Source organism: Scyliorhinus canicula, chromosome 2 (assembly GCF_902713615.1).
Source record: "Scyliorhinus canicula chromosome 2, sScyCan1.1, whole genome shotgun sequence".
In the NCBI taxonomy this organism is placed as follows: Eukaryota; Metazoa; Chordata; class Chondrichthyes; order Carcharhiniformes; family Scyliorhinidae; genus Scyliorhinus; species Scyliorhinus canicula.
In genome coordinates this window covers 86103944-86127582 of record NC_052147.1, presented here as the reverse complement: position 1 = coordinate 86127582, position 23639 = coordinate 86103944, and the positions used below count along the sequence as shown (strand labels likewise).

Sequence of the window (23639 nt, the reverse complement as noted above, 5' to 3'; positions counted from 1 at the left end):
TAAAACAAACAACTTTCATTTAAACACACAATTATCCACATTAGCAACGAAGAAATCGCTTTACAGTTAACAGTTCTTAAATAAAAGGAAAAAAAACCTTTAATTTACTATCCACTATATTCCAATGACGCAGCCCAATACAGTTCAAAATCCACTTAGAAATAAAGTTAACAGAGTTACTTGCTCATCTGTGCAGACCTTTGGAGAAAGAGAGAGAGAGAGACCCTTTCAGGAACAACCTGGCAATGCTTCTGTCTGGTCAGGCTCAAATCCCATGGCAAACTGATGTTCAACTTAAAATCTTCTAGCGGACTGCAAAACTACAAACAGACCGGACTCCAGCCAGTAATTACATCATCTATATCCCACTAAGTTGTCCCATGACCTGCTTAGCTCCGACTAAACACCATACCCTCAAATTATCTACACCCCAGGGAATCTCCAGGGTTTTTAAATAACATTACTGCCACAAATATAATCCATAAATCATTTCTTACATTCACACTGTCCTGTTGCCTTCAGGGATCTATGGACATGCACCCAAGGTCCCTCTGGTCCTCTGCACTTCCTAGCGTTCATTGTGCATGCCCTTCCTTGTCTTGTTAGTCCTCTCAAAATGCATACCGCATACATTTCAGGGCTAAATTCCATTTGCCACTGTTCTGCCCAATTGACCAGCCTATCTTCATCACCCTGTAAAGCATGGGCTTCCTCCTTGCTATTTACTATACCACCAATTTTATGCCATCCCACATTCCTGTCCAGATCATTAATGTAACTACAAACAACAAAGGACCTAGCACAGATCCCGGAGGCGATTACTTTGGGAATAGCGATCACAATTCCATAAGTTTTAGAATACTTATGGACAAAGATGAGAGTGGTCCTAAAGGAATGTAGATTGGGAGCAGCTGTTTAAGGGTAAATCCACATTTGAAATGTGGGAGTCTTTTAAGGAAAGGTTGATTAGAGTGCAGGACAGACATGTTCCTGTGAAAATGAAATATAGAAATGGCAAGATTAGGGAACCATGGATGACAGGTGGAATTGAGAGACTAACTAAGATGAAAAAGGAAGCATACATAAGATCGAGGCGACTCAAAACTGTTGAAGCTTTGGAGGAATATCGGGAAAGTAGGACAAATCTCAAACGCGCAATAAAGAGGGCTAAAAGGGGTCATGAAATATCTTTGGCTAACAGGGTTAAGGAAAATCCCAAAGCCTTTTATTCGTATATAAGGAGCAAGAGGGTAACTAGAAAAAGGATTGGCCCAATCAAAGACAAAAGATGGAATTTATGCGTGGACTCAGAGGAAATGAGTGAGCTTCTTAATGAGTACTTTGCATTGGTATTCACCAAGGAGAGGGACATGACGGATGTTGAGGCTAGGGATGGACGTTTAAATGCTCTAGGTCATGTCGGAATAAGGAAGCGAGAGGTTTTGGGTATTCTAAAAGGCATTAAGGTGGACAAGTCCCCAGGACCGGATGGGATCTATCCCAGGTTACTGAGGGAAGCGAGGGACGAAATAGCTGGGGCCTTAACAGATATCTTTGCAGCATCCTTGAGCACGGATGAGGTCCCGGAGGACTGGAGAATTGCTAATGTTGTCCCTTTGTTTAAGAAGGGTAGCAGGGATAATCCAGGGAATTATAGACCCGTGAGCTTGACGTCAGTGGTAGGCAAACTGTTGGAGAAGATACGGAGGGATAGGATCTATTCACATTTGGAAGAAAATAGACTTATCAGTGATAGGCAGCATGGTTTTGTGCAGGGAAGGTCATGTCTTACAAACCGAATAGAATTCTTTGAGGAAGTGGCAAAGTTAATTCATGAGGGAAGGTCTGTAGATGTCATATACATGGACTTCAGTAAAGCATTTGATAAAGTTTCCCATGGCAGGTTGATGGAAAAAGTGAAGTCGTATGGGGTTCAGGGTGTACTAGCTAGATGGATAAAGAACTGGCTGGGCAACAGGAGACAGAGAGTAGTGGTGGAAGGGAGCGTCTCAAAATGGAGAAAGGTGACTAGTGGTGTTCCACAGGGATCCATGCTCGGACCATGTTGTTTGTGATATACATAAATGATCTGGACGAAGGTACAAGTGGACTGATGAGCAAGTTTGCAGATGATACTAAGATTGGTGGAGTTGCAGATAGCGAGGCGGACTGTCAGAGAATACAGCAAAATATAGATAGCTTGGAGAGTTGGGCAGAGAAATGGCAGATGGAGTTCAATCCAGGCAAATGCGAGGTGATACATTTTGGAAGATCTAACTCAAGAGCAGATTATATGGTCAATGGAAGAGTCCTGGGGAAAATTGATGTACAGAGAGATCTGGGAGTTCAGGTCCATTGTACCCCGAAGGTGGCAACGCAGGTCAAAAGAGTGGTCAAGAAGGCATACAGCATGCTTGCCTTCATCGGACTGGGTATTGAGTACAAGAGTCGGCAGGTCATGTTACAGTTGTATCGGACTTTGGTTAGGCCACATTTGGAATACTACCAAGATCTGGTCGCCACATTACCAGAAGGATGTGGATGCTTTAGAGAGAGTGCAGAGGAGGTTCACCAGGATGTTGCCTGGTATGGAGGGTGCTAGCTATGAAGAAAGGTTGAGTAGATTAGGATTGTTTTCATTGGAAAGACGGAGGTTGAAGGGAGACCTGATTGAGGTCTACAAAATTATGAGCGGTATGGACAGGGTGCATAGCAACAAGCTTTTTCCAAGAGTGGGAGTGTCAATTACAAAGGGTCACGATTTCAAGGTGAGAGGGGGAAAATTTAAGGGAGATGTGCGTGGAAAGTTTTTTTTTACGCAGAGGGTGATGGATGCCTGGAATGCTTTGCCAGCGGAGGTGGTAGAGGCGGGTACGATAGCATCATTTAAGATGCATCTGGACAGATATATAAACAGGTGGGGAACAGAGAGAAGTAGACCTTGGAAAATAGGCAACAGGTTTAGATAAAGGATCTGGATCGGCACAGGCTGGGAGGGCCGAAGGGCCTGTTCCTGTGCTGTAATTTTCTTTGTTCTTTGTTTCTACCACTGGACACAGGTTTCCAGTCATAAAATAAAACCTTCAATCATTACCCCCTGCCTCCTTTCACAAAGCTGATTTTGGATCCAATTTGCCAAATTGCCCTGGATTCCATTCTTTTTCTTTTATAAATTTAGAGTATCCAATTCGTTCTCCAAACTAAGGGACAATTTAGCATGACCAATTCACCAACCCTGCATGTCTTTTTGGGCTGTGGGGGTGAGACCCACGCAGACACGGGGAGAATGTGCGAACTCCACATGGATCGTACCAGTCCTCAGTGCCATGAAGTAGCAGTGCTAACCACTGCACCACCGTGTCACCAATTGATTTATCCACTTCTATGCCTGCTAAACCCTGCGAACACATCCTCCCCCTGAATGCTAATCAGTTGAATTATATCACAGTACCCCTCCCTGCTTTCTATACCTACATTGTCCTTCTCCAGAGTGAACACAGATGCGAAATACTCATTTATACCTCACCTAAGTCTTTCGGCTCGACACACCGGTTGTCTCTTTTGTCCCTAATAGGCCCTACTCTTTCCCTGCTTATTCTCTTGCCCTTACTATACTTGTAAAGCGCCGTGGGATTCTCCTTTATTTTCCCGTGTTTATTTGTGTCCCTCTTTGTTCTCTTGAATGTCTTTTTTAAGTACCCGCTGTAGCATGGGCCTTAACCTGCGGTGTGGGAATTACAAATTGCTAGAATAGACATAGTTACTCTTGAAGGGTGTACAAGGCCTCAAATGCTATGAAATTATTTAAATCCCCATCTCATTTTTAAAAAGCCTTGCCATGTCAGTGAGTGTAAAAAAAACTTTTGTTCTAAAAGTTACAATAACCATTCGCTGACATTACCCCAAACGCTATTATTAATGCTTGCACAACCCACCATTATCACAGCAGGGAGTTCCAAGTTGACATTTGATTGATAACTCAAAGAAATAACTCAAAGAAATTATTAAAAGATCAGTTGTTTTTAATGTCTGTTTATACGGGATGAAATACTTGAGGGAGTTTTAAAGTTTTGAATTGACTTTCATGAATCAGATCTCTTTTTAAATATATAGTGATGGCTAGCAATAAATATTTAGAACGTAATTTTATTTCATCTCAACATTGCTCCTGAGGTCTGCCCGTGGTAGATATTGGGTGAATTGGCATGGAGGGTGTAAGGGTAAAGGATGTGGGTGCATTGGCATGAGGAGACATCAAGTTGACATGAGGGCTATGGGGGTGGATGAGAAGCAAGAGCTCACATTAATGGGCCAGATGAGTGGGTGGGAGGGTTAGAGGGTCTAAAATATGAGCATAAAACTGGGTTGAAACTTCCAGATCTCAGGCAAACCAATTAAACAGCCAGCCTTGGCACCTGGCTGCCCAAATGGGCATCTCCAATCTGTGTCCAGAGGTGCTAATTCCAACTACATCCCACACACTCCCTCCAGAATGAAGATTGCATCATTGGTGGAATGCAGGACAGAAAAATACCTATTCCTTACATGGTTCGGGTCCTCAAAGAAGTTTTCAAATAATGAGATTTATACATTCTTCACATGTAATGTAGGAGTGGTATACTTGTTTGGAATTTTAATATAACCTTCACTCGACAATATTTAATATTCCTTCTACTACTTTCCCATTACCTGCTGAATGTTTTTGTTTAATTTAGAGTCCCCAATTATTTTTTTCCAATTAAGGGGCAATTTAGCATGGCCAATCCACCTACCCTGCACATCTTTGGATTGTGGGGGCGAAACCCACGCAAACCCGGGGAGAATGTGCAAACTCCACACAGACAGTGACCCAGAGCCGGGATCGTAGCTGGGACCTCGGCGCCATGAGGCAACAGGGCTAACCCTCTGTGCCACCGTGCTGCCCACCTGCTGAATGTTTTGACTGTTTTTTCTTACTAAATGATTGTCACATGTTCCCTTGTTTTTAAACTTGATAACTTAGTCTATATATGAATTTTTTGATGTGGGTCACGTTTCAATTCAGCCTTCGGGCTGAAAATGTGTTTCTTGAAATTAAAAAAAATAAATTTAGAGTACCCAATTCATTTTGTCCAATTAAGGGGCAATGTAGCGTGGCCAATCCACCCAGCTTGCATATAAGAACATAAGAACTAGGAGCAGGAGTAGGCCATCTGGCCCCTCGAGCCTGCTCCGCCATTCAATTAGATCATGGCTGATCTTTTGTGGACTCAGCTCCACTTTCCGGCCCGAACACCATAACCCTTAATCCCTCCATTCTTCAAAAAACCATCTATCTTTACCTTAAAAACATGTAATGAAGGAGCCTCAACTGTTTCACTGGGCAAGGAATTCCATAGATTCACAATCCTTTGGGTGAAGAAGTTCCTCCTAAACTCAGTCCTAAATCTACTTCCCCTTATTTTGAGGCTATGTCCCCTAGTTCTGCTGTCACCCGCCAGTGGAAACAACCTGCCCGCATCTATCCTATCTATTCCCTTCATAATTTTAAATGTTTCTATAAGATCTCCCCTCATCCTTCTAAATTCCAACGAGTACAGTCCCAGTCTACTTAACCTCTCCTCATAATCCAACCCCTTCAGCTCTGGGATTAACCTAGTGAATCTCCTCTGCACACCCTCCAGCGCCAGTACGTCCTTTCTCAAGTAAGGAGACCAAAACTGAACACAATACTCCAGGTGTGGCCGCACTAACACCTTATACAATTGCAACATAACCTCCCTAGTCTTAAACTCCATCCCTCTAGCAATGAAGGACAAAATTCCATTTGCCTTCTTAATCACCTGTTGCACTTGTAAACCAACCTTCTGTGACTCATGCACTAGCACACCCAAGTCTCTCTGAACAGCGGCATGCTTTAATATTTTATCGTTTAAATAATAATCCCGTTTGCTGTTATTCCTACCAAAATGGATAACCTCATATTTGTCAACATTGTATTCCATCTGCCAGACCCGAGCCCATTCACTTAACCTATCCAAATCCCTCTGCAGACTTCCAGTATCCTCTGCACTTTTCACTTTACCACTCATCTTAGTGTCATCTGCAAACTTGGACACATTGCCCTTGGTCCCCAACTCCAAATCATCTATGTAAATTGTGGACAATTGTGGGCCCAACACGGATCCCTGAGGGACACCACTAGCTACTGATTGCCAACCAGAGAAACACCCATTTATCCCAACTCTTTGCTTTCTATTAATTAACCAATCCTCTATCCATGCTACTACTTTACCCTTAATGCCATGCATCTTTATCTTATGCAGCAACCCATATCTTTGGGTTGTGGGGGCCAAACCCACGCAAACACGGGGAGAATGTACAAATCCATACAGACAGTGACCCAGGGCTGGGATCGAACCTGGGACCTCGGTGCCATGAGGCAGCATTGCTTACCACTGTGCTGCCCATGGCGTTTCTTGAATAAAATACTATTATTATATAAAAGGTCTGATTTCCACACCACACCCTAAAGTGTACATTCAAAGCTGTTAAGAGTTTTCAGCATTCAATGGGTTAAAGTTCCTATATCAAGAATTCTTTCCCTACAAATTCAGGCTTCCTGTTTACCCCAACTACTCTCAGTCGCGAACAATACTTCTGAAAGAAAGCATCAGAATTAGTCATATAGTCATATCAGAATTAGACACGGAGAACAATTCTTCAGATATTTTTAACAATGAGCATCCTCAAGGACAGAAAGTATAAATTTCACTCTAGACTGTCTATACTATTTACTGCTCAAAAAGGTTTATCTTTGATAATACTGTTAGAAAGTAGTTTGAAATAAAAAAAATTAGAGATGAAAGAACATGGAAATGGGACTAATTAGATAACTCCAAGTGGGACAAACTAAGCAACTCTTCCAAAGAGCTAGCACAGCTATAATGGGCTGAATAGCCTCCTTCTGTGCTTTAATATTCTGGGCGCGATCTACCCAAATGGAGAGTCCCATATCGCCCGCGATTAGCTGGGTGTTTCCCGGAGCTCGGAGCACTGAGAAGCTATCGAACAGCCATTTGGGTAGATCAGGGGCTTCAGCAGGGAACTTAGTCCCGTTTTCTGCACTGAGGAGATCCACTCGCTGGAACTCCCCAGTGCAGGAAAAGCTTGGTGTGGTGAAACCATTGTGTTGTACTGTATTGTGCTGCCACATATTACGTGTTGTACAGTATTGCCACTATATTACATGTTGTACGGTTTTGGCTCTGCCAGTGGCTCCTCCCCCTCGGGCCTGGGTATATAAGCTGCCGACCTCTCACACTGCCTCATTCTGGGGCACGCTGTCAGCTCTGTTGTTAGTCAATTAAAGCCATAGTTAATTCACTCTGTGTTCTCCGTCTTCAATGATGGCATATCACTTGGAATGTCATTTTTAAATGATGTCCTGATCTCTCCCCCACCCCAACTTGACCCCTCCAAACTGCCGCCCACTTCACACACACACACCCCAACTCACCTATAAGGGTGTCCTTGTTCTCCCCACCGGCTGGCACCCCCCTTCCCCATACCCACATAGGGCACCCCCCCGGACCGATCCCAGTTTCATGGAAAATGCCAACTTGGCACCTTGGCTGTGCCAGACCAGCACCCTGGCAGTGCCCCTGCCAGCTGACAGTGCCACCTGGGCACCTTGGCAATGCCATTCCTCCCCATTTGTGGAGATCAGCATTGAACAATATTTGTCCAAGGTCTCCAAGGCGAGGGAGTTAGATCCCACACCTTAGTTCGATCTTGGGAATGCATATTAGAGCGAGACTAGCTGTCTCAACTCTAATATGCAGATTTTCCAGAACGTGACTACTTGCAAGATATCGCACAGGTCCACAGAAAGTGGCAAGGTAGATGGGTAAGATAGTCAAGAAGGAGTTGAGTATAAAAATTGGCAAGTCATGCTGTTGCCGTACCGAACCTTAGTTATGCCACATTTGGAGCATTGCGTACAATTCTGGTCACCACACTACCAGAAGGAAGTGGATGATTTGGAGAGGGTACAGAAGATGTTTACCAGGATGTTTCCTGGTCTGGAAGGTATTAGTTACGTGAAAAGGTTAAATAGACTCTGATTGTTTTCACTGGAACAAAGGAGGTTGAGGGGCGGCCTGATAGAGGTTAACAAAATTATGTGGGACATGGACAGAGCGGATAGTCAGAAGCTTTTTCCCCCAGAGTGCAAAAGTCAAATTACTCAGGGACATAGGTTTAAGGTGTGAGGAGGCAAATTTAGAGGAGATGTGTGAGGGAAGTTTTTTTTTTTAAACACAGAGTGGGGAGTGCCTGGAACATGCTAGAGGGGGAAGGTGGTGGAAGCAGATATGATAGCAACGTTTAAGAGACATCTGAATGAATAAATAAATAGGATGGGAATAGAGGGATTTGGACCCTGGAAATGCAGAAGGTTTTAGTTTAGACAGGCATCATGATTGGCGCAGGCTTGGAGGGCCGAAGGCCCTGTTCCTGTGCTGTACTGTTCTTTGTGCCAGGTAGATCCCAGAAGAGGGATCTCCCAGCAGCTACCGGGCACGCCACTTTTCGGGTGGTAGATCTCACCCTCTATGTCCAATATATCAAAAAAGGGATCCACAGATTTTTTTAAATTCTTACATGCATTAAACTCCTGATCAGTAAGCTTTTTTTTCCTTTTTTTTTTCAAAACAACTATGTTTGCAAACAAAACACTCAGTTGGATTAAAATACACTGCCACAAACAGTTCCAAACAAACAGAGGGGTCCCTTACCTTTAGATTTCTGATGCTGGCCACCTTGTCATCCACATGTACAATTATATTTGATCCTTCTGCATTTTCTCTGGAAGAGGGAAATAAATATATTTTACAATGGGCATTCCTGGCATCAAAACTGCCTTTATCTGCAGACGGATAAAGCTGACATAGCATTTCAAAATTCAGTCTAACATGCTAGGTTACATTTCTCATCATTTGTACGGAGTAACTTTGACAAAACATTTTTAAACCATTGCATCGCAAAATTTTACAAACATTTTTTGAAAAACTATCCAAAAACATGGGGCGGGATTCTCCGACCCCCGCCGGGTCGGAGAATTGCCAGGGGCCGGCGTGAATCCCGCCCCGCCGCTCTGACGGTGGCTGCCGAATTCCCCGGCGCCAGTTTTTGGGCGGGGGTAGGGATCGCGCCGCTCGGGGGCCGTTGGCAACGGCCCCCACGGCAACTCTCCGGGCCCCAATGGGCCAAGCGGCCGCCCGTTTTCAGCCAGTCCCGCCGGCGTGAAATGGACATGGTCCATCCCGGCGGGACCTGGCTTGGAGGGCGGTTAGCGGGATCCTCGGGGTGGAGTGGGGGTATCCGGCCCATGGGGGAGGGGCCCCACGGTGGCCTGGCCCACAATCGGGGCCCACCGATCTGCGGGCGGGCCTGTGCCATGGGGGCACTCTTTCCCTCCGCGCCGGCCTCTAAGGCTCTGCCACGGCTGGTGCGGAGAAGAAGAAACCCCTGCGCATGCGCAGGAAACACACCGGCGGTTCTGCGCATGCGCCAGAACACGCTGGCAGTCCTGCACATGTGCCAAATTGCACCAGCCAGCACTGGCCATTCGCCGCCGGGTTGGCACAGCCCCAACCACTCCAGCGCTTGCCCAGCCCCCGGAAGTGCGGAGGATACAGCAACTTCCAGGCGGCCCGACGCCGGACTGGGTGCGCGCCGCTCTTAGCGCCGGTACAGGCCGCCCCGCCAATTGCGGAGGAATCCTGCACATGGATCTCAGAAACGATTACACAAATATAATTCACCCATCCTCCATCCATCTAATTGAGGCACTGTTCTGGTACAATAACTAGATTACTAAAACCATTTAGAAAGAAGACACACAAAAACTTCTCTTTCACAACCATTAGTGCTACCATTTCATGTGAACATACAAGAATAAACCCCATTTTATTTTTTTCCCACATGCATTGCTCATAATACAACTATGGTTTTCATCTTCAATCTAATTAACTTCACTTGGCACCTGGAGAGTTCAATCAGTTTACAACTCAACACCTAACCAAAAGTTCCCTCAAGTCCCAGGACTATCTTAGTTTGGGGGTTACTTGCATTTACCAGAGTCACTAAATGGAAGGGAAAGTCAGATTAAATGAAAATGAAAATCGCTTATTGTCACGAGTAGGCTTCAATGAAGTTACTGTGAAAAGCCCCTAGTCGCCACATGCCGGCGCCTGTTCGGGGAGGCTGGTACGGGAATTGAACCGTGCTGCTGGCCTGCCTTGGTCTGCTTTAAAAGCCAGCGATTTAACCCAGTGTGCTAAACAAGATAGAAGAAACAGAACCCAAAGCTGTTGGTGAATTAGAGCTGACAAAATATTTCATTTTATCCCCGACCAAAATAAGATTACAAAAGAAACAGGGTAATTTCATTAAATATTTAAAAATCTGTACTTTCCAAATGGGGATGCTTTAAAACAATTAAAAGAATGAACTTACAATAAATGTTGTGCCGTTCACATCCCCTGGACATCCCAAAATACTGCCCCATAAAATTAAATACACGTTCGACTATTCCAATGTTCTTGTAGCCAGGCCTTCTCACTGCACTTCTTGCAATTTTTTTTAAAAACATTGACATGATGCAGGCATCAATGGCTAGGCCAGTATTTATTGCCAATCCCTAGCTGCCCTCAAGAAGGTGGTGAGCTTTTAAAAAAATTTTAGAGTACCCAATTAATTTTTTCCAATTAAGGGGCAATTTAGCGTGGCCAATCCACCTAACCTGCACATCTTTGGGTTGTGGGGGCGAAACCCTCGCAAACACGGGGAGAATGTGCAAACTCCACACGGACAGTCACCCAGAGCCAGGATCAAACCTGGGATCTTGGCGCCGTCAGGCAGCAGCGCTAACCACTGCGCCACTGTGCTGAAGGTGGTGAGCTGCCTTCTTGAACCGCTGCAGCCCCCGAGGTATAGGTACACCCTCAGTGCTTTAAGGGAGTTCCAGGATTTTGAACCAGCAACAACTAAATAATTTTGAACTCCACTGCATTTAATTTCCCAAGAGCAAATGGGGACATAAATGGATGGCCAAGGAAGGTATCTTTCCAATACAATAGGACCAAATTCACTGCAGTTACAGTCATCACGATCGGACAAATTTAAAAGAATATTGCAGCTTCCAAAGGAGTGGGACAAGCAAGCATCCAACAATATTTTGGTTGTGCTATGGATTTATTCTTAATTGTGACTTAAATTTGAAAAAATAGCTTCCTTTAATTCATTTTCAACCTCGTTCACACGGTTCGACAAGTACCAGCAGCAGTATTTTGAAATGAGATGAACAGAGGTTTTCCTGTGCATCAGTGTGGCAGTCCACACCTCAACGAAAGTTCGTTCCTGATCTCTGCCAAACATCTGCTCAAGGCAACAGAACAGATATGCCATGAGAAGGATGGCAACAGAAAGACAGGTCAGTTTTCTATACCGGAACTGTCAGCTCCAACAGTCCTGTGGATAGGGAACTGTTCTTTCTTCATTCTCTGAAAGGCAAACCATCTTTAAAGAAAAGAGAGTTTTTGTACCAGATATTTTAGCCAAAAGACTTGGGGCTAAAGTCTGTGTTTGCAACCAATTTGAAAGCCTCCATACAAACACACTAATGACAGCAAACAATAGCAGAGCAATTAGATGTTGCCTGTGGCTCCTGTAGCACTCTCTCCTCTGGCTCAGGAGATTATATTGCCTACTTGGAAATGTAATAGTGCAAAGCTTGCTCACAAACTTCCAGTCATCTTCAAGAGTATGTGGATTCAGAAAAAGATCCATAGGATCTCACTGGTGCCGACATATTCAGCACCTGGAGGCCTTCAGGATCCAAAAATGTATGTGGCAACCACCGAGAAATAAGTTTTCTTTCGATTTCAAGATAAAGATCCTTAAACAGGCTGCAAAACATCCTTGGAGATGACGTCCTCCCAGAATCAGTGCGGTTTAAGGGATAACCATGGAACAGCCAATAATGGTGCCCACAGCAAGGCACCAAGAAACATGCATGGGTAACATATATGCTGTTCATAGATCTAATGAAAGCTTTTGACAATGAGAGCCATCTGGTCTTTGGTAATTGCTACCCAAGCACGTTTGCCAAACTCCCACACCTACTGTATAGTTGGATGCGTTTATGCTTGTGGTTAGATGTAACCAGCAACATAAAGCAAGGATAAAACGTGGCCATCTAACTCTTCAACCTCTTTTTTTGCTGAAACATTTAAGAAAGCTGTCAAGGTCATGCTTGCAGACATCAACATTAGTTTCTGTTGAGGGAAGCTCTTCAGTCACTCTAAAGTGTGCACCTCCACCACAATCAGTGGCAGTACTCAGAACAATGTCTGCATTTGGCTGTGCCCAACTACCCACATCAAGGAAGACATCCCAGGTCATGGCAAACAAATTTTCAAGTGCTATCAAAAGTTTAGGTCTCCAAATCAGTGTCTCCTGAGGTTATGTTTCAACCAGAACCATGTGCACGCTGTGAAGCACCAGACCCAACCGTTGATAGCATCGGTGTCAAGCTTGTAGAACATTTCTCACACTGGACTTGAGCACAAAAGTACTGACACTCCCATGTAGTACGAGGGAGTTCAGCATTGTTGGAGGTGATGTCTTTCTTACCTCTCGAGTGGATACAAAACTATCCCATGGCACTATTTTGAAGAAGGGCAGCGGAGTTCTCCCCAGTGTCCAATCAACCCCACTAAAACAGATTCTCTGGTAATTATCACATTGTTCTGCTCTTTTGCGAGAGTTTACTTTGAGCAAATTGGCTTCCACATTTCTCACATTACAACAGTGACTATGCTTCAAAAGTCCTTCATTAGCTTAAACACTTGGGGCTGTGGCTCTATTAGACAGCCAGCAAAGTGAGATGGTCTCCTCCTGTGCTGTTTGTTGCAATGATTCTCTCATGTAAACTTACAAGATCCTATCTTTATATCCAAAGCAGAGCACGGGGCGCTTAACACCAGTAAAATAAATAATCTGGTCACCGTCACACGGCTCTTTATCAGACCAGATTTTCTGCCCCGTTTCTAACATTCCAAAAGTGACCACAATTCAAAAGTACTTAATTGGCAGTAAAACATCATGAAAGGTGCTTATATAAATGCAAGTTCCTTCTTTCATAGTGAGTCTGCAATGTATACCAGCAGACCACTTTTATAATCATTCAAATAACCGATTAAAAGACACTGATGGGGAAGTATTTGGCCTCTGTCGAGCCACTGACCATCTAAATAATCTTTCACTGAACTTGAATTCTGACGTTGGAATACCTGGTGCACTGTTAAATGTATTGTAATGATTTAATGCATCAATAAGCTCAATGGTTCCTAGATTAATCGTTTCCAACACTGTGACACTGACTACCCTTTCAGTGTCAGCCATGACTCAGTAACACGCTCATCCAGGGTGACTAACTTTTTCGGGAAAAAAAGGCTACTCAGACCATACGAGTTGGGATGGGTGACAACAGCTTGAGTGTAAAACTTACCCTTAGGTTATAATGGCATCTGCATGGGTCTGCTGCATGGCACTTCACAGAAAGGGCTTACTCTAAGCATCAGTGCCACTATCTGCTACCACTTGGCAGTCCTGCTCAACGCACTTTCTCCCCCTGGGGGGCCGACGGTGACAGCCCAGTACATATGCTCAAAAGAACATCAAAGGGGGGTCTTCAAAATGTTTGGATATCTGCAGGTTCGAGACTTTGCCTGAAAGGAGATACAGAGCTTCCCGGTAGAGCCGTACTCCACATTGCTGGAGGAGGTGCTGACGACAGGGGGACTGGAGAAGGGGGTTGTGTCAGCGGTCTACGGAGCTACTTTGGAAGAGGAGAAGGCACCGCTGGATGGGATCAAAGCAAAGTGGGAGGAAGAGTTGGGAGAGGGTATGGAGGAGAGGTTCTGGTGTGAGGTGCTCCGGAGGGTGAACGCCTCCACCTCGTACACAAGGTTGGGGCTGATACAGCTGAAGGTGGTGTAGAGAGCACACCTCAAGGATGAGCCGGCTCTTTGAGGGGGTAGAAGATGTGTGAATGTTACCGGGGGGAGGGGGGGGGGGCCTGCAAACCACGTTCATATGTTTTGTCCAAAGATGGAAGATTATTGGAAGGAGGTTTTTAGGGTAATCTCTAAAGTGGTGCACGCGAGACTGGACCCAGGCCCTCAGGAGGCCATATTCAGGGTGTCGGACCAGTCGTGGTTGGAAACGGGTGCGGAGGCAGATATTGTAGCCTTCGCCTCATTGATCGTCCGAAGGCGGATCCTGATGGGATGGAGATCAATCCCTCTACCCTGTGCCGTGGGGGAGGGGGGGGGGGGGGCCTGGAATTCTTGACTCTTGAGAAGGTCAAATTTGAACCGAGGGGAAGGATGGAGGGATTCTACAATTCATGGGCATTATTCATTCTGCACTTTCGAGAATTGGATTACATCGAACATTAGGGGAGGGTGGTTGGGAGAGTTATGGGGAGGGGGACTGTATGTGTTAATGGTGACTATGGGTGATTCCTGATTCTTTTTTGTTATTTGTTTATGTTAACATGCGGGCTGCTGTTTGGGGGATTGGTGGGAGGATGAGATTGTTGTTATTGATATGAGGATTGACATTGCATCCGTTAATGGTTATTGTTTATTGTTGGTGGGTGTAAATTTGGGAGAAAATGTGAAAAAGGAGGAAAGTAAAAATAAATATATTTTTTTTTAAAAAAAGAGGAGACACCCAGCAGTTCCCCTCATCGGTACCTTGGAAATATGGAACAAAGGCATATAACCTTTCCCTGGGACAGGATGCAGGAAAAACAAGTCTCAAATGGGACAATCCCTTGAATTGCAGGACATTTGGTCACCTGTCCTTTTTTGTTCCCGCATCGCAGGATTCCAGTCCCACTCCAGGCTTTGAACAAAAACAAAATCAAGGCTGAGATTGAGGGAGTGCTGCACTGTTGAAGGTGTGCCACCTTCCAGGTGAGATGCTAAACTGTGGCACAATCTGCCTACACTGCATATAAAAGAACAGGCTTGGGGGTTTTGACGAAGAGCAGGAGAGTTATCCTCGGTGCCCCAGGCAATATTTATTCCTCAACCATCATCACAAAAAACACATGATCTGGTCATTGTCAAATTGGCTGAATGGAGGGGGTGCTTGCTGTGTGCTCATTGGCTGAACAGAGAGAGTGCTCACTGTGTGCTCATTGGCTGAACGGAGAGAGTGTGCTCGCTGTGTGCTCATTGGCTGAACAGAGAGAGAGAGTGCTCGCTGTGTGATCATTGGCTGAACAGAGAGAGAGTGCTCGCTGTGTGCTCATTGGCTGAACAGAGAGAGAGTGCTCGCTGTGCGCTAATTGGCTGAACAAAGAGAGAGTGCTCGCTGTGTGCTCATTGGCTGAACGGAGAGAGCTGTGTGCTCATTGGCTGAACAGAGAACGTGCTCGCTATGTGCTAATTGGCTGTGATGCTTCCTACAATTGACAGCGACTATTGTTCAAAAGGTACTTGATTGGCTGTGAAGTGCTTTGAGATATCTGGTATGGGCGGCATGGTAGCACAGTGGTTAGCACTGTTGCTTCACAGCATCAGGGACCAAGGTTCGATTCCTGGCTTGGGTCACTGTCTGTGCGGAGTCTTCACTTTCTCCCTGTGTCTGTGTGTTTTTCCTCTGGGTGCTCCGGTTTCCTCCCACAAGTCCTGAAAGACATGCTCGTTAGATGAATTGGACGTTCCGAATTCTCCCTTCGAACAGGCACCGACCGGAATGTGACGACTAGGGGCTTTTAACAGTAACTTCATTGCAGTGTTAATGTAAGCCTATTTGTGACTATAATAAAGATTATTATTATTAGTTATACAAATACAAGTCTCTTTTCACAAATTCTCCATTGGTTCTAAATTGCTTTGAGATATCCTGAGATTGTGAAAGATAGAAAGGTATTCTGCAAATCCAAGTCTGTCTTATGTCAATTGGGCACGTGTATAGGAGATTGTGATATCATGAACTGTTGTGTTAAGCCCATTAGAACCAGAGTATGAAGAGTAAAAGACTATAGAGAATATTGCCAACCTCTCATATTGACTCTGGAGGCTAATTCAGCAAAGAAATTTATATTGAAAGTTAAAATGGAAGACAAAGGTCAATAATGCCATTACACATCCAAACTAGAATGAAAAGTACCCAAGAGTTCAGGAAGTATTTCTGAAGTACCTGTACCACTCCTGGTCCTGGGTGCTGTGGAAACCACATTGTTTGTACAACAGGGCAGGTTCAGCAGCAGCCAAAACAACAATTAATGACAGCTTTGCTTGTACAATTGGTTTAAATTAAAAACATTTTATTGAAGGCATTTTTAATATATACATATTCACAAAAATAAAAATGCCAACAGCAGCAACAGGTAACAACCACCCCCTGCATCCCCCCAACCACAGCCCGCACTCACCCCCCCCCCCCCCCCCGCCAACCTGGTACCCACCTCCCTTTTCCAACCTATTGCCACCACCCCCCCCCCCAACAGAAAGTTAATTCCCAACCCCTCCCCACTGATGAGTCAATACACCTTAAAGAAATCAATAAACAACTTGACCTCTCCCCCACCCCTTGAATGGCAAACTTAATATTTTCCAAATGCAGAAACTCTGCCAAATCACTCACCCATACCACCGCTGCCTTTGGTGGCTCCGGGACCCACCAACACAACAAAATCCGTTTCCGGGCTATCAGGGAGGCAAACGCCAAAACCAAGACGTCGGTCTCTCTCCCCACCTGAAATCTCGGATCCTCCAAATATCATCACCTCCGGACTCAGAGCTACTGCTACCCCACAAATCTTTGATATTACGTCCGAAAATCACTTCCAAAACACCATCAACCTCGGACACACCCAAAACATGTGCACATGGTTCGCTGCCTCCCCGCTACCCACTGTACACCGCCCACATCCCCTCCGCCCCCGAAAAGAACAGACTCATCCTGGACACCGTCAAGTGGGCTTTTTACACCACCTTAAATTGGATAAGACTCAACCCAGCACACGACTAGGACGCATTCACCCTCCGCAAAGCTTCCTTCGACAATCTGGCCACCAATGGCCACCCCACCCCCAACTCCTCCTCCCACTCTCCCTCTCCCTCAGTTCCCCATATATTTCTGCAACCCTGCCCTCCCCAATTTCAGCCTTGGACAAAAGCTTATCCTACAGCACCGGGGATAGCAGCTGCAAAAAGGACAGCAGCTCCTTCCTAACAAAGTCCTTGACCTGCAGATACCTGGACCTAATCCCCTTTGGTAACTGGTACATCTCCTAGAGTACTTCCAGGTCTGCAAACTTGTCTCCCACGAACAAATCCCTGAAGTACTCTATCTCCACCTGCCACCACCCCCGGAACCTTGCATCTAACCCTGCCAGCGCAAACCTGTGATTGTCGCAAACCGGCATCCACAGCGACCCGCCTTCCAATCCAAAGTGCCGTCTACACTGGTTCCAAACCCCCAGTGCTGATACCATCACCGGACTTCTGGAGTACTGAGCCGGCAAGAACGAAAGGGGCGTCAACAACAGTGCCTTCAGGCTGGGCCTCCCACACAAGGCCACCTCTATCCACCCCCAAACCGACCGCTCCTCAAGCTTGCTCTCACCACCTGAAACAGCAATTCCCCAGCCTACTTTCCTGTCCCCGTGCATTAATTGGGAACACCTCGCTTTTCCCCAAATTCAGCCGATACCCCGAAAAGCGGCCAAACCCACCCCGTGCCTCGATACATTTGCAGGCAGCTGCTGCCCCTTCTTTAAGCCAGTCTGGTTCTCTCCTGTCACCCCGGTACGCAATCCTCTGTTCTCAACACCAGCACCTTTGGAATAACTTTATGTCCAATTAAACAGCGAAATCGGGCGGTATGATGCACAGCGCTCCAGGTCTTTGTCTTCCGAGGCCTGTGGCAGCGTTTGGGGGGGGGGGGGGGGGGGGGGGGGGGGGGGTATGGCCCCGGGGCATCGGCGCCATGCAATCCATTACCTCCCTCAGCATAAATCGGGGCTCCCGGGTCCCTGCACCTTCGTCTCCTCAACCCTTCGGAACTCCAACCCATCCAACAATCATCTCATCCCTTCATCCTTCAATTGATGGCACAGTGGTTAGCACTGCTGCATCACAGCACAGCACCTTCGCCACTGTAAATTCTATGATTCCCGCCACCGGAGGCTCCAAGTCATACAATCTCAAAAACCAATCCCACCATGCCCCTCTCATCCCTCACCATTCCAATCTCTCTCACCGCCGCCTGCTTCCTTCACTGATGCACTAGCATCCTACTCACTTTCTTCCCATACTCATAATCCGCCCCTCTTATTTCATGCAATTGACCCACCGCCTTTCTAGCGGACACCGAAGCTCCATCTGGAGTCTCTACCTCTCCTTTAGTAACCTCTCTTCAGGCGCCACCGAATATCTCTGCTCCACCCTCAGAATGTCAACACTGCTACCTCATGGCGCCACGGTCCCGGGATCGATTCCAGCACTGTACATGTAGAGTTTGCACATTCTCCCCATGTTTGCGTGGGTTTCACCCCCACAACCCAAAGATGTGCAGGGTACGTGGATTGGCCACGCTAAATTGCCCCTTAATTATAGGACGGCACAGTAGCAGTGGGTAGCACTGTTGCTTCACAGCTTAAGGGTCCCAGGTTCGATTTCCCGGATTGGGTCACTGTCTGCATGGAGTCTGCACGTTCTCCCTGTGTCTGCGTGGGTTTCCTCCCACAAGTCCCAAAAGACGTGCTGTTAGGTATTTTGGACATTCTGAATTCTCCCTCCGTGTACCCGAACAGGCACCAGAGTGTGGTGACTAAGGGCTTTTCACAGTAACTTCATTGCGGTTGTGACAATAAAGATTATAAAAATCCTCAGCCTCTCAGACCGCTCCGCTCTCTTGAGCCCAAATCAATATAAATTCAGTGCATCCCACAACATGGAAGCAGAAATCTTCCAGTATTATTCAGCTCCACATAATTTCGGATGACCACGCTCACCCTCTCACAGACCACCTTGTCCACCAGCAACCTCACTGTGGCCGCTGAGGCTCCCTCTGCACTACCCGCAAATCCACCCAGTACTGTGCATGATCAGAGACCACAATCGCCGAATACTCTGAACCAACAACACCATGCTAACACAAAAAAAATCAATCCAGGAGCTCACCCTGTTCACGTGCGAGAAGTATGAAAACTCCTTCGCCCTCGGCTTCTCAAACTGCCACGGGTCCACACCCCCCATAAACCCCATCAACTCGTGCCGTCGTAACCTAATCCTTCAGGGATCTAGGACACAACCCGTCCAACCTAGGATCCAGAACCATGTCAAAATCTCCCCCTATAAATCACACGATGCACGTCCAGGTCCAGAAACTTGCCTAGAACCCACCTCAAAAAATCCACATCATCCCAATTTGGGGCATATACATTCACTAGCACCACAGGCATCCCCTCTAGCTTCCCGCTAACTATCACAACCTTACCCCCAGGATTGGTTACAATCCTGCCAACCTCAAAGGTCACCCTCTTCTTGACCAGCACCGCCTCCCTCCTAGTCTTCATATCCTGCCCCACCCAGCCCTTCCTCAGCTTTGTCTGGTCCCCCAGCTTCAGGTGCATCTCCTGAGGAAACACAATGTCCGCCTTCAAACCCCTTAAATGTGCGAAAATGCGCAACCTTTTGACCGGGTCATTTAAACCATGTAATCAACCAGGTCAGGAGGCTCTCCTCCAGCTCCCACTTACCGAGCAGCCATAAACCCCCCCCCCCCCCCCCCCCCACATGCCAGCTCCCCCAGGCCCACCCCAAAACATCCACCACTATTTCCCCCTAACCAACTGCACCACATCAACACCACCCACATCAGGATCCCTCCCCACCCGCCCTTCGCTCCACCCCATAAACGAAGACAAAGAAAACCCAACCACCCCTCCCCTTCCCCACAGATCGAGCCTGCACCTCACTCGCATTAACTAGTCCCCACTAGAGGTCTGTTCAGTCGACCACTGGGCGGGCAATGAAGCCCCAGCACTCTCCGCCAACTTTTCCTGTGTCGCACCTCAAATAATCTTTCACTCAAGCTGCTGCCTCTTACTTCATATTCCTTTTCTGGTAAACCATAAACTGGGCCACACCGATAGGAGTACAACAATTCCTAAGAGTTCATACACCTCCGCTAGTAAACACCCCTTGAATCAGGTGGAAGAGGACCAAAACGTTCCACCTCAAGCGGGAGCTACCAAATGTGCGACCACTCACTCCATGGCCGCCACCAGACGTCCCTTGCTTGTACAATTGTAACTATGATGTGCAAGGTAACCAGCAAGGCCAGAATCACCTCACCAGCAAAAAACACATGGCCAGCGTTTCATTGTAAACATTGTTTTGGTTACAATGTCAACAGGATAGAGCTGCCTCCAAAGACACTTGCAAAAGTCATTAAGCAGTCCAAATTGCCTTGAGAAATTCTGCCTTTTTAAATTTACCATTACTGTCAGTGATCTCTTTAAAAACATCTTGCATTTCTGCAGCCGTATTTTAACATCCCAAAGTGCCGACTTCCGGTGGCTACATGTAGGTAGAGGTCGCACGTTGGGTTGTTCCTGCTAGAGTTTTTGGTCCTTTCTAGGGATGATTAGGACATCAATACAGTGTGGGATCCGAAGTCGGACTGGTCCAAGCTGCGTTCCCTGACCCACTCGGGGGTGGGCGAAGGTGTTGTGAAAGATGTGGGAGGGCTGGGCCCATGGAGGTTTTTGCACCCACGGGATAGGGAATATTTGTTTATTTCGCCAGTACGCAATGTGTATTCGAGGATTGATTTTTTTGTGATGGGGAAGGCGCTGTTAGCCAGTGTGAGGAAGGCAGAATATTCTGCAATCGTTATTTCAGGCCATGCTCCACACTTGAGTGGATGTGGTCATGGAGAAGGGGTCAGCTCAGAGGCTGGCGTAGAGGTTCAATATTGGAGTATTTGGAGTATTGTGAGCAATTTTGGCCCCGCATCTAAGGAAGGATGTGCTGGCCTTGGAAAGGGTCCAGAGGAGGTTCACAAGAATGATCCCTGGAATGAAGAGCTTGTCATATGAGGAACGGCTGAGGACTCTGGGTCTGTACTCATTGGAGCTTAGAAGGATGAGGGAGGAACTTATTGAAACTTATAGGATACTGCGAGGCCTGGACAGAGTAGACTATGAGAGGATGTTTCCACTTGTAGGAAAAACTAGAACCAGAGGGCACAACCTCAGACTAAAGGGACGATCCTTTAAAACAGAGATGAGGAGGAATTTCTACAGCCAGAGGGAGGTGAATCTGTCGAACCCTTTGCTGCAGAAGTCTGTGGAGGCCAAATCACTGAGTGTCTTTAAGATAGAGATAGATAGGTTCTTGATGAATAAGGCTATCAGGGGTTTATGGGGAGAAGGCAGGAGAATGGGGATGAGAAAATTATCAGCCATGATTAAATGGCAGAGCAGACTCCATCGAGTGGTCTAATTCTGCTTCTATGTCTTATGGGACTGTCGGCAGACCCAAATTAGTATATCAAAAGTGGGAAGGTGATTGACAATTACGTAGGGTTCAATATGAATGGGGAGGTCTCGCCGTCAGTGATATGAGAAGCGTTGAAGGCAGTAGAGAGGGGGGGGTGGTCATCTTGTTTGAGGCACAGGTGGACAAGGAGGTACGGGAGGAACAGCAGCAGCTGATTGAGAAGATTTTGGAGGTAGATGGAAGGTATGCAGAACATCTTCTGGCGAGGAGGAGGGAGCCACAGACAGGTTCAGCAGCTGAGGCGAGTGAAGTGAGTTGTGTACGAGTACGGGGAGGAGGTCCACTGCCTGTTGGTGGGATAGCTCTGCCAGATAACAGCTGCAAGAGAGATTCTTCAGGTCAGGGATGGAACGAAAGAACTAGTGGTGGCACTGGAGCAGGTGAACAAAGTTTTTGAAGAGTTAGACAGGGATTTGTACAAGTCAGAGCCTCTGGAGGATGAGTCAAATATGAGGGAGTTTTTGAGAAGATTGGAGTGTCTCAAAGTAGGAGAGTAGAGGGTAGAATTGAAGGGGCCAGAGGGGATGGAAGAAGTGCATGGGACAATAAAGGAAAATGCAAACGGGCAAGGCACCAGGGCCGGGTGGTTTTCCGGTGGAATTTTATAAAAGGTGTAAGTATAAGTTGGCACCATTGTTTGAGAACGCGATGGTCAGGGGCCTCGCCAGAAAAGTGAATGTTTTGTGGTGTCCTTTCCAGGAGCGAGAATCAGAGTGGCGGGTTTGCCATTTTGGGTGGCAACAACCCACTTCAGATATTTGGGAGTGCAGGTGGCCTGGGATGGGATGCGGCTTCGTAAGTTGAACTTTGAGACTGGTTGGTAGGGTTAAGGTGGATCTACTGAGGTGGGATAGTCTTTCCCGGTCATTGGCCGATCGGCTGCAGGCGCTGAAGAGGAATACTTTGCCGCGGTTTTTATTTTTATTACAGTACCTGCGGCCGTTTTGCAGAAGTCGTTCTTTAAGGGGTTGAATCGGCTGGTTTCATCATTTGTTTGGGCGGTGAGGTGGCTAGGATTAGACAGACGGTACTTCAGAAAGGGTGGCTGTCGGGGGGAGGGAGCGTTGGGCCTTCCGAATTTGTCATCCTATTACTGAGCAGCAAATGTGGAGAAGGTGCAGGGCTGGAGTAGGGGCACAGAGACTTTATGGATGAGGATAGGAGGCAGGTTCTTGTCAGGGGGTCAGGGTTGCAGGCACTGGCAATGGCGCCACTCCAGTTTACCCCAGGTAGGTATTCAGGAACCCTGTGGTTAAGACCACGCTGAAAACATGGAGGCAATTTCGGCAGCACTTTAGCTTAGGGGCGATGTCGAGGTTGATGCCCATCTGAGGGAACTATGAGTTTGAACCCAGGATGATTGATGCGAAGTTTCGGGGATGAGATGAAAAAGGAGTGATGGAGATGAAGGACTTGCTTTTGGAAGGGCGGTTCGCAAGTTTGAGGCAGTTGGAGGTGATGTTTTGGTTCCCGTGTGGGGAGGGTTTTAGGTACATGGAGGTAGGTGCAGGACTTTGTGAAAAAGGTCTTTCCGACCTTTCCGGAAGCATCTTCCTCCGTGTTGCTGAGGAGGTGTCATCAGTGATGGGGCTTTTTGGAGGAAAATAAGGTGTCTCTGGAGGGAGTTACGGTCAAGTGGGAGGAAGAGGTGGCGATGACACTAGAGGAGGGATTGTGGTGCGACTGCTGCGGATTGTGAATGCCTCACCCTTGCGTGCGAGACTGGGGTTGATATAGCGAAAGGTGGTACACAGGGCGGACCTGACAAAGTCGAGAATGATCCAGCTGTTTGAAGGGGCAGAGGATATTTGAGAGTGAACATAAGAACATTAAGGGCAGCACGGTAGCATTGTGGATAGCACAATCGCTTCACAGCTCCAGGGTCCCAGGTTCGATTCCGGCTTGGGTCACTGTCTGTGCGGAGTCTGCACATCCTCCCCGTGTGTGCGTGGGTTTCCTCCGGGTGCTCCGGTTTCCTCCCACAGTCCAAAGATGTGCAGG

General features: G+C 46.8%; 1 protein-coding gene across 2 annotated transcripts in view; it reads right to left on the bottom strand.

Annotated features, from left to right (window-relative positions):
- Nucleotides 1-23639, bottom strand: part of stard9 (StAR-related lipid transfer (START) domain containing 9) — a 391160-nt gene that overhangs the window by 363093 nt on the left and 4428 nt on the right. For both annotated transcript variants that reach the window (XM_038782026.1, XM_038782033.1), the window contains exon 2: nt 8778-8847. In XM_038782026.1, coding sequence (XP_038637954.1) covers nt 8778-8847 — 70 coding nt within the window. The remainder of the gene's footprint in view (nt 1-8777; nt 8848-23639) is intronic.